At 45.1% G+C, this 12,357-nt stretch overlaps 1 protein-coding gene across 8 annotated transcripts in view; it reads right to left on the bottom strand.

Moving 5' to 3' along the window:
- Positions 1-12,357, bottom strand: part of Ipk1 (Inositol phosphate kinase 1) — a 73,639-nt gene that overhangs the window by 11,600 nt on the left and 49,682 nt on the right. For 3 of the 8 annotated variants that reach the window (XM_083095328.1, XM_083095330.1, XM_083095329.1), the window contains one exon: positions 6,807-7,005. The exons of 2 other annotated variants lie outside the window; for them this stretch is intronic. In XM_083095328.1, the coding sequence (XP_082951454.1) occupies positions 6,807-6,932 (126 nt within the window). In that variant the 5' untranslated portion in view covers positions 6,933-7,005. Of the gene's footprint in view, positions 1-2,685; positions 2,749-6,806; positions 7,006-11,239; positions 11,465-11,881; positions 12,076-12,357 lie in introns of those variants that run through there. 3 more of the 8 variants (XM_083095331.1, XM_083095333.1, XM_083095334.1) reach the window with 3 other exon arrangements.

Below are 12,357 nucleotides of genomic sequence, written 5' to 3'. Positions count from 1 at the left end.
GAGATCTAAATCGCGTCCTGATTCTGGACGCGAGGAGATTCAATTTAGTCGCTTTCCTTCCAACAAATCGATCCGAAATCGATTGAAACGTCGACCGAAAGCAGGCCGACGTTTCGTTTGCGATTCTCGCGAGTTTTAATCGCGCAAGCGATCACGACGTAGCATTAATTACAAGGGTCTTTGCGCGGAAAACCGGTCACGCGACTAAACGATCGACCGACGTTTCGTCGTGTAAAAAGACGGAGATGAACGCGCCCGGGGAGGCCCAATAATGACGTACGCTCGACAGGTTGTTGCTACGTGTTCCACTTTACTGACCGTTCGCCGCCGATATACGCGCGAATTATTGACGATTCGATAATAGTCGCGATAGCCAGACACGAGCGACGTCCATGTGTCGCGAGGAGAGAAACGAAAAATAGCAAGGTGAATGAAAAAATAGACAAACTCTTTAAAGCTGCCGCGAGTGTATATACAGGGTGTCCCGAAATTAACACTTGATATTTTAAAGGCAGATTGTCTGGTCAATTTAAAAACGATTTTTCCTCAGCGAAAATGTCGAGGGAGATCATTATTTTTTGCATATTCCCAATTTTTGTCATCATGTATCTTTCTAACTAAGCCTTAAATTAAAATTCTATTAAAGTAAACTCTACCTAAAATTAACTAAAGAATGTGATTTTATTAATATTTTATTCCCATAAGCCTTAGTTTGCGAAAAACCCTTTATTTTCAATCGTTTATAACTCGAAAACTATTAGTGCCGCGACATTTTCGCTGAGGAAAAATCGTTTTTAAATTGGCCAGAGAATCTGCCTTTAAAATATCAAGCGTTAGTTTCGGGACACCCTGTATACGTCGGAGGAATTTAAACTCTTTGAAGAACGGATTGTTCGATCAGCGAAAGATAATCGAGGCGAAAATAAAATCTGGAGCTCCAGTTTAATTTCTCGCTTCTCTCGATATAAATCTCTCTCGGAGGAGCGTGCGACCCGACGTGAACCGCCAATCGATATATAGGCTAAGTCGGCTGACGTGGTTGCAAGTTTTTCATGCGTCACGTCTATTAATGCGACCGCGTATATACCTGCCTACGTGGTCGTTTTTTTTCGTATAAAGTCTGTGCCAACAAACGTAGTATCTTTGAGCACGCGATTACAACACGCCTAAAAATACCGGATGAATAATCAATATTTTGAAGAAAGTTTGCGTTCAACAACACATTATATAAAAAAAAAAAAATTGCGATACGTTTGTCTTGAAATTTCACTCGCATTTCATGCTTTTTAATTCTTTCGCTGCTGTTGGCGCCTCAAGGCGTTCGAGCGTTATCACTTACGCGGCATTGTTGGCGCCTTTGGGCGCTCGGTATTTATATTATCATTATTCAAATATCTTCATACTAGTAACTGATACGCGATGCAAAAAGTTTCGCCATTTATAGCGGTCACGGCTAAATATGTGCCGTCCATCACGTGCGCTCCGCATTAGACTTTGCCGCAACGAAAGGATTAACATTGGTCGCGTTTAAAAATATGATTAAAGATATCGAGGGTCATACATCGAGCTCGCTTTGTGTAATCAATTTTGCAATATGCAAGTTACGACAATAATTATTTATTTATGTGCTCGCGAATGACGCGATGCGCGCGATACGCAAAGATTAAATAAACGATCCGTAACGCAAATTATATATTAATTGCCCGCGGCGGAATAACATCTCGACCGGGCCCGATCGAAGCAAAAAAATGCTAATCGCTTCTTCCAATTGCGTAAGCGAAATTAAGCAGCGAAGAGATCACGAGGCGCGTTTCGACCTCGATGAAACGCTCGATGAATACTGCTGCCGCGGACGTTAAATCGCTCGTATAATGTTGGTTTTCTACACACGAGTAGTTTTTAGTAGTTAATCTACGAGTGACTTCCAAGAGTAAATAACATTCCTCTTTACGCAACGCGAAACGACCGATTTGAATACTTATGCGTGCGCTCCGATAAGAGGCTAACACGCTGTCGGAGGGTCAAGCCTCTAAATATATGATGTATATAAATATATGATGCTTGATATGCTCTCAATGTACGGCTTTCAAGTCTGTCCCTCTCTCTCTTTCCTTCTCTTGTCGATCTTTCGCTATACGTTGCCGTACGCACGTATTGTAAATACGTGACGTAAGAGTTTGGATTAGATTGGAGCTGTCGCGCCTCGATTGGAGCGCACGGACGGTAAACATACGAAACGGCAGGAAATCGATATCGACGCCGATTCGTTTCGATTCCGCGAAAGAAAGAGAGAAAACCGGATGCCCGCTTCGGCGAACCGTGTCCGGCGCGTACGAGCTCATTAAATTCAACACGACCCGTCCTCGTCCGCTCGCGACAGATCGGATCGGCGCCAGAAACCCCAGCGACGCCGATATCGCGCCTGCAGCCGCACCGCGCAAAACACGCGAGCGCGCAATTTCCTGCCAAAAGTGTCGCGTCGCGGCTTTTGCGGTTCAACGCAAACTATACGTAACGCCATTATCTCGCCGGGTCATATTCGTAAATTTCGTCCTATATAATTTACGTTTCGTTCTTCTTTTAAAACGAGCGTGATTGGGGCGAATTAAAGGACCCGACTCGGAATACTTTTGCATCGAAATCAGTCAACGAAAGAGTCGAGGGAAGACGCGAGCAACGTTGTACCGTTGTAACGTAAAGATGATGGAGATAAGCGATTAATCTCGCGAGCATTTTCTTTTTTCCAGCATAAGTGTGTCCCGGCGGGCACACGTGGACGAGGGTCAACGAACCTCCGGAACCTTTGGAAGAATCGCGGAAGCGTGTTAATTACAAATCGCTCCGACGGTGGCATCCATCGATCGCGCCCGACCATTCATCACTCGACGATCGCCAGCACAGTTCTGAGGCGAGCGGCAGATCGATCGGTCGGCCGATCCCCACTTTGTTGGCCTCCTTTCCTCTTCCACCTCGTCCGCGTCCCCACCGTCACCGGGAGGTCAACGGCCAACGGTTAATGGTCCCTCTTTCTCTCTCTCTCTTTAACCTTGCCTCCGATAAGTCGCTCCTCGTCTCCCTTCCTCTCTCTCTTTCTCTCTCGTACTCGCGACAAGTCACTTTGGCGGTTACTCGTTACCATTCGCTCCCTCTTGTGCACATCCTCTCTCTCTCTTTCTCTCTCACACACACACACACGCCTCTCTATTCAACGCTCGCTCTCCCCCGAGTCCTCCCCCGGGATGAGAGAAGCGCAGCGCGTTCAACGGCGTGACGATCGCTGGTGCAGAGGACCGTGTGCACGCGCATCGGGCCGCGATCTATGACTGATTAGGCAGAGATAGGCCTCGCTCCGCGCGCAATTATCCGCACCTTCGAGAGAAGAGCGAGAGAGCGGCTCCGAGCGAGACGAGGCAAACGGAGCGAACCAGGAGGACGAGGCGCGTACGACGAGCGATCGTCGTACCCGCGTCATATCATTGATCCCGGATTCGCAATTCTATTTCAATATCGACACCCCTCCGTTACTCGACGGTTCTTTTTCATCGACGGCGCGACGATGAATCGAACGATTCTTTCAGCCAACTCTATTTCTACCCTATCGCTAATGGCGTGACGATAATTCACTCCGTACTCACACGCGTGTCGGATCTGCAATTTATAGCTGATTAGAGACTGCTACGTAGGCATTCGACGATTGCGACTTGCCGCGCGGGCAAGAAGAGAAGCGGCATTCCGCGAAACAAATACCGATATTGCGGTAACGTCCGTGCCAGCAAAGTCAGATGTGTATCATTGGTAATCGCGCGTAACCGCCAATGAGACGTCGCTGTCGGCGTGTTGTACTTGGAAAATAGCGTAATGCCTGTAATCGCGGAATCTGCCGAGATGGCCGATTCGACGACATATCGTGCAACGGGAGAATAATATCGGATCCGAGTCGTACATCGCGTGATGATAAAGTTTCAGAGTCTTCTCGTTTCGATGCAACGCGACGTGAGATTGTGCTTTAAAAGATTATTTCTTACGTAAATTCTATTTTTATGTATATTCTTTCGCGTGCATGTACGTTTCTCATCTATATGCACTATCCAAGACAAACTATACGTAGAGAAAAGATTCTCTCTTTGACATCACTGATACTAGGCTCGATATCCAGCAAAACGGAAAATCGAGTTACCAACTTGCTGGGTTAAGTTGAGTTGGAAAAGGAGCGACAGAGACGAGCCGCGCAGAATCGTTAAAGCCGACGTAAAATTCAAAGCCGATAAACGCGATGAATGCGCGAAAAGATAACGTTGGAGGGGTATATCATCGGGTAACAACGTTTCGCTCCCGCAGCTGGTGCCGCGGTTAACGACTTAATTTACTATCCTCTGATTTAATATATTGGACGGTGGAATCATATTTCAACAATCTTTGTAACAGAAGAGAAAGACGATTGTATCGAGACCCCGATAGTCTGTAAAGAGCGATTGGGAACTGAAGGGATTCGACGCGCAACGAATTGCAAGAAATGAATAAAATAAAATGGCGTACCCTACATTCTCGTTTAAAGATGCTTATCGGAATTGCCGAGCATTCCAAAGGTTAAAATCGAGCCTCGAAAATGTTTTCGTTCAATACCCACTCGATTTCTCCTTTGCTGATTGTCTCTTGGAGTCGATGCAGCCGAGTCACGTAATAAAATTACAAACTACGGCGGCGATGACTCAACAGCGCGGGTTAAGGTCTCTACGTGAAGAGGAAATACGTGACGACGAAAGAGACAGGGGGAAGAAAAAGAGAAAGAAAAAATAAAGTCGGGAGAAACGACCGCGAGCGAGTTTGCCGTTTGTACTTTTAAATTGTCGACGTATTATTTTTCTCGATATTGTCCAGAAATATCGAGTATAGGGAGGCGGTCCTAATTTCTCGTCTTTCATCCGGACCACGGTGGAGCTGTTGGCGAGCACATGTGCAGGTTCGACAAACTTTCGACGGCGGAACGGAGGTTCTGGTTACGGTGAGCGTGCATGCATGTTATCAAAGTGCACAACGACCGCATAATACGAAGCGGAGCATCGTCGCGGCTTCGTGCAACGGGAGTAATCGTATAATGGGAGCTCGAGCGCTAGTGCAACGTTATTTCAGCGTTGTTCGCGTTGGGCTTAAAGGGCGATGCAAAATTCAGAGCTCTCTACATTTGGTAATAAGCAGGGCGGAGTAAAGCTCGGCTCGGATAATGATTCAAAACGGATAACGATTCGCGGAAAAATAAAAACTCTCGAATTTGCGAACCGTGAACCTACCGGTTGCCATACACGATATATTCTCTCGCGTATCTTGCAATTTTACAGATGCGCGCGTCCATCGCGCGAAATGCGATAACGATGATTCGGATCGCGGCGTATCGCACACACCTATATACGTACAATCATCGTCGATTTGCGATAAGTCCACGATGCATCCGCGGGCGTATCGCGCGTTATCGATCTCGCGAAACGCGCACCTGAGGAGACGCGCAAAGTGGAAAAAATTCATTTCCTGCAACGTGACGTGACACGCTCCGCATAAATAAACGGCGGAGATAAGAGACGAACGTCACGGGTAATTAAACGAAATTATTTATGCTCGCGCGGATCATTTGTCCGCGTCCCGAAAGAATACGGGCCCGTAGAGTCTGTTAATTCGACTGTCTCCCTGTCGCGAAAAGTCACGTATATCGTGAAACGTACAGACGGTTAATTACACAGTTTTCAGATAATCGTTAATTACATAGGAGTACGCGAGATATCGTCGCGATGGGACTTTGCGTTTCTCGTTACGAATCTTTCTTCGTTAAATTGAAATTGATTTTTTTTTCCGATAGAGATACTCGCGCGAAATGACGTAACGACGCGAGAATCTCAATCGTCTCGTTTCGATTGCGATTATTATTAACAAACGCATCAACGTTAAACGTCATCGTATCCGCTTGTTTTCCCCCGAGATTTTTATTCGCTCTTGCAAAATTATTATCGCGCCGATAACTGCCTCGGGACTTTTGCCCGCGAGAACCTCGTAAGAAATCGCGTGTATTTTTATTTGTTGACGATTCGCGGACAATCGATTATCGCAAGTGAGAGATGCTCTCCTCCTTTTCCTTTCCCTCGTCTCTGCATTGCCGAGGGCGAGTGATTATTTGCGCGCTTTTTGCGCATTTGCATCCTGGGTGTGCATTTACGCGATTTGCACGTTAGACAACATTCAATCGCGAGGGTATTAAGCATTACAAGGTTTTTCCACTTTTTTTTCACGTTATATCTGTATATTGGTACTAAACACACAGTCTGGAAAATTCCATTTACGTTAAGAGATGTCTCTGCAAAGATTACAAGGTAGGAAGGCTTTTTGCTCTCGCCGGAATCAACGAGAGAAAATGGCTCGACGACGCCAACCGGCGCCGAAAACGTTGCAGAGACTCGACTAATGCAGTTGCGGACAGGAAAAGTTTGGGATCGAAAAGAGAGTCGGACGTTGTAATACGGCGAGATCCGCGAGAGCAAAGTAAAAGTTGAGTTTATCCTGGGTTGGTTTTGTCTTTACTTAGTCGGAATCACGGAGGGATCTTTGAGGAAATGATTCTCAAGGGCTCGTCGATGAGGTCTGAGAAGCGTAAAAGAGGGCGATGGTAAATAAATGTCGAGATTTCTTAGTTCTTTGATTAATGATTACGTGCGAATCTTTGGAGTCTATGACGTCAAAAATTTGTTTGCAAAATTTTCAGCAATGCAGATACTTGTCGAGAGATACAATATACACGCGGAAATATGTAATTATTGACTTACGTGTGGTAATGCGATAACGATATTGGCGTTTCCTTCCCCTTTGTAAATCATATTTTCTACATCGAGAGTCGTAAGAGATAGATTCGTGTCAAACGATAAATCTTCTTCAACACTTTCGGCAGTCATCGTTTTGGAAAAACATGGTCAATTTCGAGAGAAAAAATCTTCTTTGTCACTTCTCGTTGATATATCGCCAAATCTGTAAGCAGACAAAAATAATTTAGTCAATAAACAAATTTTCTGAAAGCTTGAATTTTTTTTATTAATAATATTTTTTTTAAATATTTATCGTTCCGATATGTATCACTAGAGCAAATAATTTCTCAATTCACCAGATCGATATTTATAAATAATACTGTTATTTCATGAAACGAAAAGTAAAATTTGATTGTTTTTACGAATGTGTGAGATGAACTTTTATTTCAGCAAAGGGCGGGACATTTTGCAAACATAATTATAATTAACGTATGATCATTGACATTTGAATAGAATCGATGATGTCAATGGAATCGTCATGTAATGTCAAATTGTGCCGAATATAGTCGAACGTTGACAGAATTAACCAAAGTTTATGCACTCCGCCTTTACTGCATTTATCAGTTACCTCTCTCAAAAGGCTCCGTCCATCTATTCAGATGTCAATGCGTATGATAATGTTTTGGAAGAGACAAAGGAGATACGGAAAAAATTTGAAAAATTTTATCATATCGCACATATCGTTCAAGTGCTCAAGAAGAAATTTGATTCTCGACTTGATAGAGTCCTTGAAGCTTTTAAAATCCGTTGAGATTTTTTTGAAACGCCACATTGTGTACTCAAAAACAATACCGCTCATCTATTACTTAAAAAAGAAAAAAAGGTTTATAAATTTTGCTGCGATTCAATTTCTTCCAAATATTGGAATTTCGATCGGCACAAAGGTACTCGCGTCGCGATTCGATATCTTTATCGGATGCATATCCACACGTTGACGTAACGCGCGACCATGCGAGGTATATCAAGTCGGTCAAGATTTGCGCAGCCCTGACATTCCTTCGGGCCTGGCCGGTAGCAGCCAGCGATCCGGGAAGAAAAATCGTCCGCTTCATCGGGAGCTGGTGAAAGTCGAGCAAAGGCCGCGGCGACTTTATTACGCGCAACTGTGGAAATTCAAACGCCGATACCGATCCCGACCTCGATCGCGCTATCGGAATCACACGATACGCTCAGGATCCCGGATACGAAATCGCTCGCCCGTCAATATTAGCCTTCACGGTCTTAAATCTAGTAGGATCGAGCAGGCCTGACCCGCAAAGGTCTCGATAAAGAAACGTAGCAACGCTGGTCTTTCTCAATTAACATGAAAAAAGTAAGTTGCGCGCAAAGTACGATTTATTTCTTATTCCTTGGCGCAATTTGGTAGCCGTAGGATTCGAGAATAAAGTCTCCGATGACGTGTCGTTACACATGTACATTACTAATGAAAGAGCCGCGCGATGGGCAACACTTTCTCCCGCGCTATATTACATACATTTACGAAACGTTTTTGTGTAAAATAACCGCGCGCCGCCGCCGTCTTACGTTGCGTAAGCTCCTTATTCAGGAATACGAATTTCTCACACTAGAAACCGCCTCGCCTTTTAGACACGTTCAAAGCCTTTCTGCCTCTGATGACGTAATTACCCGCTGCCAATGACCACCGTAATTGCAAGAAACGCTGTCCGCGCGATAGACGTTAAGGCAGCTTTATTACGAACATCATTGTCCCTCGACGAAAAAAAGAAGAACTCGATAAACTTGCTTGTGAAAATAACGCGTAATTTAACCAGTCACTTAAAATTTGTAAAGAAAAGAGTATTATTTGCGCAAACACATGAATCTTGTGCGTGTGTTTGCTGTTCGCAATAAATTATAAAATATAAAATTGCGTTACGCTATTACTCATCGTAAAGTGACGCGCGCTCTTATATCCTGATGAATAAATGTCTCCCGTGAAGGACCGTTGGATCGATTACGAAATATTTCAGCTCGATAAAGTGGAAAAAAAAAGAAGCGGTATTTCGAATGGATCAATCGAAGCTTGAATCGATCGACTTTCCAAGACTGTCGCAAACGTTATGAATAAAAAAAAGCAATACGCTAAAAATACATATCCTCTTCTCCACGTCCAATATATAATACGATATATTATTGTCCGCAACGTCCGCGATGCTTATTGACGAGTAACCTGTTGAATTTTGCAGAGGTCGTCGAGTACCTGTCACGGTGCCTCGAGTAGTAATGTAAAAATACGCTCGTAAAGTGGATTCTTATGCAATCGGACGCTTAAAACTGTCAAAGCTGATAGTCGAGCGTGGCATCGGGAGGACTCGAGCATCCGACGCGAGAACAACGCTACCGATATCGGTCGATCGGTCGCGAAATCGTTAATTCCGCGACGCGCGTTTTTCCAGCGACCGCTGTAGCCTATTTATGGCTATACTCGCGAAACGATGAGTCACGCGAATGAAGTCATTTATGTCGGTAATAAAAGAGAATCGCGCAAACTTTCGAAAGCGTCTCGTTAACGAGCGAGCCGCCATCGAGATGCAAATTAGAGACGAGGGAAAGAAATATTGTCCAAATATTGCCAATACTGTCCAAAATTGTGACGTCACAAGCGCGAAAGTAGGAAATATTGCTTCGTAAAAAAAAAAACTTGGCAATTACAGCACATTACTGTTTCGCAAGATCGCAAGTATGTTACTCAATGATTGCATTGCAATTGAATTCATGCATCGATATTGAATCGATAAAATTTTCCGTACAGTCACTTTTCCAAATTATAGGGTCTTACTTATTTCATCACAATTTTTATTAACCAGAGATTGCGTGTTTGCTCGCTTCGTCGATATTTAAGTTGATCGGCTTCCTTTTTGTAAATTTCATTCGATAATAGTGACACGCACGTCAATGATTGCGAATCGCTTAATGACATTCTGGTCGCGAAACGAATTACGATGCGAGAAGCGAGTAATAATAATCCGAGAACGGCAAAGAGACGATTGGCAAAGAGGACGACGTGCGATTACGTTTGAAAAATTAATATAGGACGCTACATTCGATCCATGTATTTGTCGCTACGCATTTTATTAAACGTACGCCTCTCGCCGTCTTGCTCGTTTCAAACGACAGGAAAGACTTAACGTTGTAACTTTCAAACTGGAGCAGGCTGTAATTTATATCCGATAGCGGCGTTATTTTCTCCACTCGCCGGACGCATATCTTCCTTTACCGTTAGCCTAACCGTCGCGTTTAAGAGGTAATTGTCTCCTGCTGCCGTCAAGCTGCCTTAGAAAAGCGAGTAGCGCGTCGCGCGAAGCGATAATCTCGTTATAAGGCCGGTTATCTTATTACACGCGCTACATCGATAGAGAGAAAATGCATGTGTGCCATTTGCATAAATTTTTAATTTAAACAACAATGCGCGGTAAGTACTTATAAATTATATTGACGATTCATCCCTTTAGATTCGTAAGAAAAAATAAAAATTGACGTTGCGCATCTACGTCGTGTCCGAAGAAGCGACGCGTACGTTTTTCTCTCATCTCGGCTCTTAACATTCGTGGGAAATGCAGCCGACGTCTGAAACGCTCAAACGCGGATGCACTTTTCACCCAACTTGCGCCTTCGTCTACATACGTGGCGCAAGGGTCTGCGGATATACGTATAATATAGGCGACGTTGCCAGAACCGAAGCACGTCTTATCCATTTTCGCGTAAGGTTAACGACCGCCCGGGGCTTGCGAAACTCGGAACGGATCGACGGAGCTTTGCGCGCAGCGTGCACGCGACGCGATGCAACGACGGCGACGTCGAGATGCACCGGCGTAATTGGAAACGCCGCGTTTAATGTTGGCGGGCGGACCAAACTTTCCGAGGACCGTAAAGCCGCCCCGGGCCGATTAACCCCCAAGTACGATCGTAGGGTAATTAAAACTTCCCAATTTCGCGGCGCATAACAGGACCGCCGTAGAGAAAGACTCGAGTCGTAAAGGGAGACTCGATATTGGAATTCTCTTAAAATGTATGACGGTTATAATTTCGCTGCAAATGTACACGTATATAGATAATGGTAAATGTTTGAATAAATTGTAGTATATTTGTAAATAATTTCATATTCCGCTATTATTATTATATTAGCGCTTTTGATGGGCCATTTCCACAGTCAATTTTGCAAACGTGTCGAGGGAAATCATCATTTCTCGCAATTTATCGCTCCAATCTTGACATTGTTCGTATCGTCGTAGTATTAATTTTGCGAGAGTATAGTCTAATTAAAATTAATTAAAATAATTTCGCTAATTATTCGCATTTCAAGGAGCTTGAATAGATTCGTATTCTCAACTGTCAACAAATTCAACAAATTAATTATCAAAAAGCATTAACGCCTAGACATTTTCCAAAGACCTTACCCCCTAGAAATGAAATTGTAATTAAAATCTCGGATATCCCATGCGGCGCGTTAGTCGATAAACAATCCCCAAAGAGATTCCGGGTTCGTCTGGAGTGGTCCGGCAGACTCGCCAATTTGCCAAGCGCCGTTCTTCGACGTTGCGCAAGAACGGCGTTTGCGAGCAGAGTGCACTCAACGTGGGACAATGCGCCGCATCCCGAGGCAGGGAGCGCAACTCGGGGAAGGAGAAAAAAACGGCGACGCCGGCAGCGGCGGAGGCTCGCCGTTGTTCTCGATGATAAGAGGCGGAGCGTGTGACTGAGCGAGTGTGAGAGAAAGGAGGGAGACGACGTAGGGGGATGACGAGAAAGGAGGACCTTGTTCCCTTCGCCGCGACGCAATCGATAAGCGCAATTAAGACTCGCCTTTGAGATAAACGAAACAGAGAACGAGAATGAGAGAGTCTTTGCGCTAATGACGAGGGGAGGAGGGGGGAGGAGAAAAGGGCGAGGAAAAAGGGCCTCTGCCGCCACCGTCGATTATTATCTCGCTGCCTTTTCACTCGCGAGGCTCTCGACCAAACTCGAGAAACGATACGCTTTCGGATATCGGTCGAAAAATGAGCGACAAAGATTGCTTCTCGCTCGTACCGTTTATTTACCTGAGATTGGCCGCGAGACGATGTCCGAGATCGCGCGATGCCATCTGGTCACGGTCCTCTCGCCGATTATTCACGGAGAATCGTTACGTGTGCGAGAATCGTGAATCGAGCTCCTCGGGCCAGCTCGATCGTGTCGATCGAGGCAGCCGCCGATCTCCTCGAGATATTACGCAACGTTGGCCGAACGGCGTGCAATTGGCAGGCAACAAAGTGTGATGCCTCGGCAGCCTCGGCGAGGAACGAGCTCGGCAAAGAGGTCGCGCGGAAGAGATTGACAAAGGAGGATGGATGCCCAGGGCGAGAGAAATAGACAGAGAGGGAGAGAGGGATAGAAAGAGAGAGAGAGAAGGGAGGGGTCGAGTCGAAGGGGGAAGCAAGTTTGTGTGTTGAACAGAATCAGCAATTCTAACCTACAAGGGAACCACTAACCGACGTGCGGGCCAAGCGACGTCGGGGGGGCCGGGGCAACAACCGAC

The sequence above is a fragment of the Camponotus vicinus genome, unplaced genomic scaffold (assembly GCF_025532165.1).
Source record: "Camponotus vicinus isolate PSW18456_S1 unplaced genomic scaffold, iyCamVici1.0 SCAF_3, whole genome shotgun sequence".
Taxonomy (NCBI): Eukaryota; Metazoa; Arthropoda; class Insecta; order Hymenoptera; family Formicidae; genus Camponotus; species Camponotus vicinus.
The sequence above is the reverse complement of the archived record's forward strand: the minus strand, read 5'-3'. Positions and strand labels throughout refer to the sequence as shown.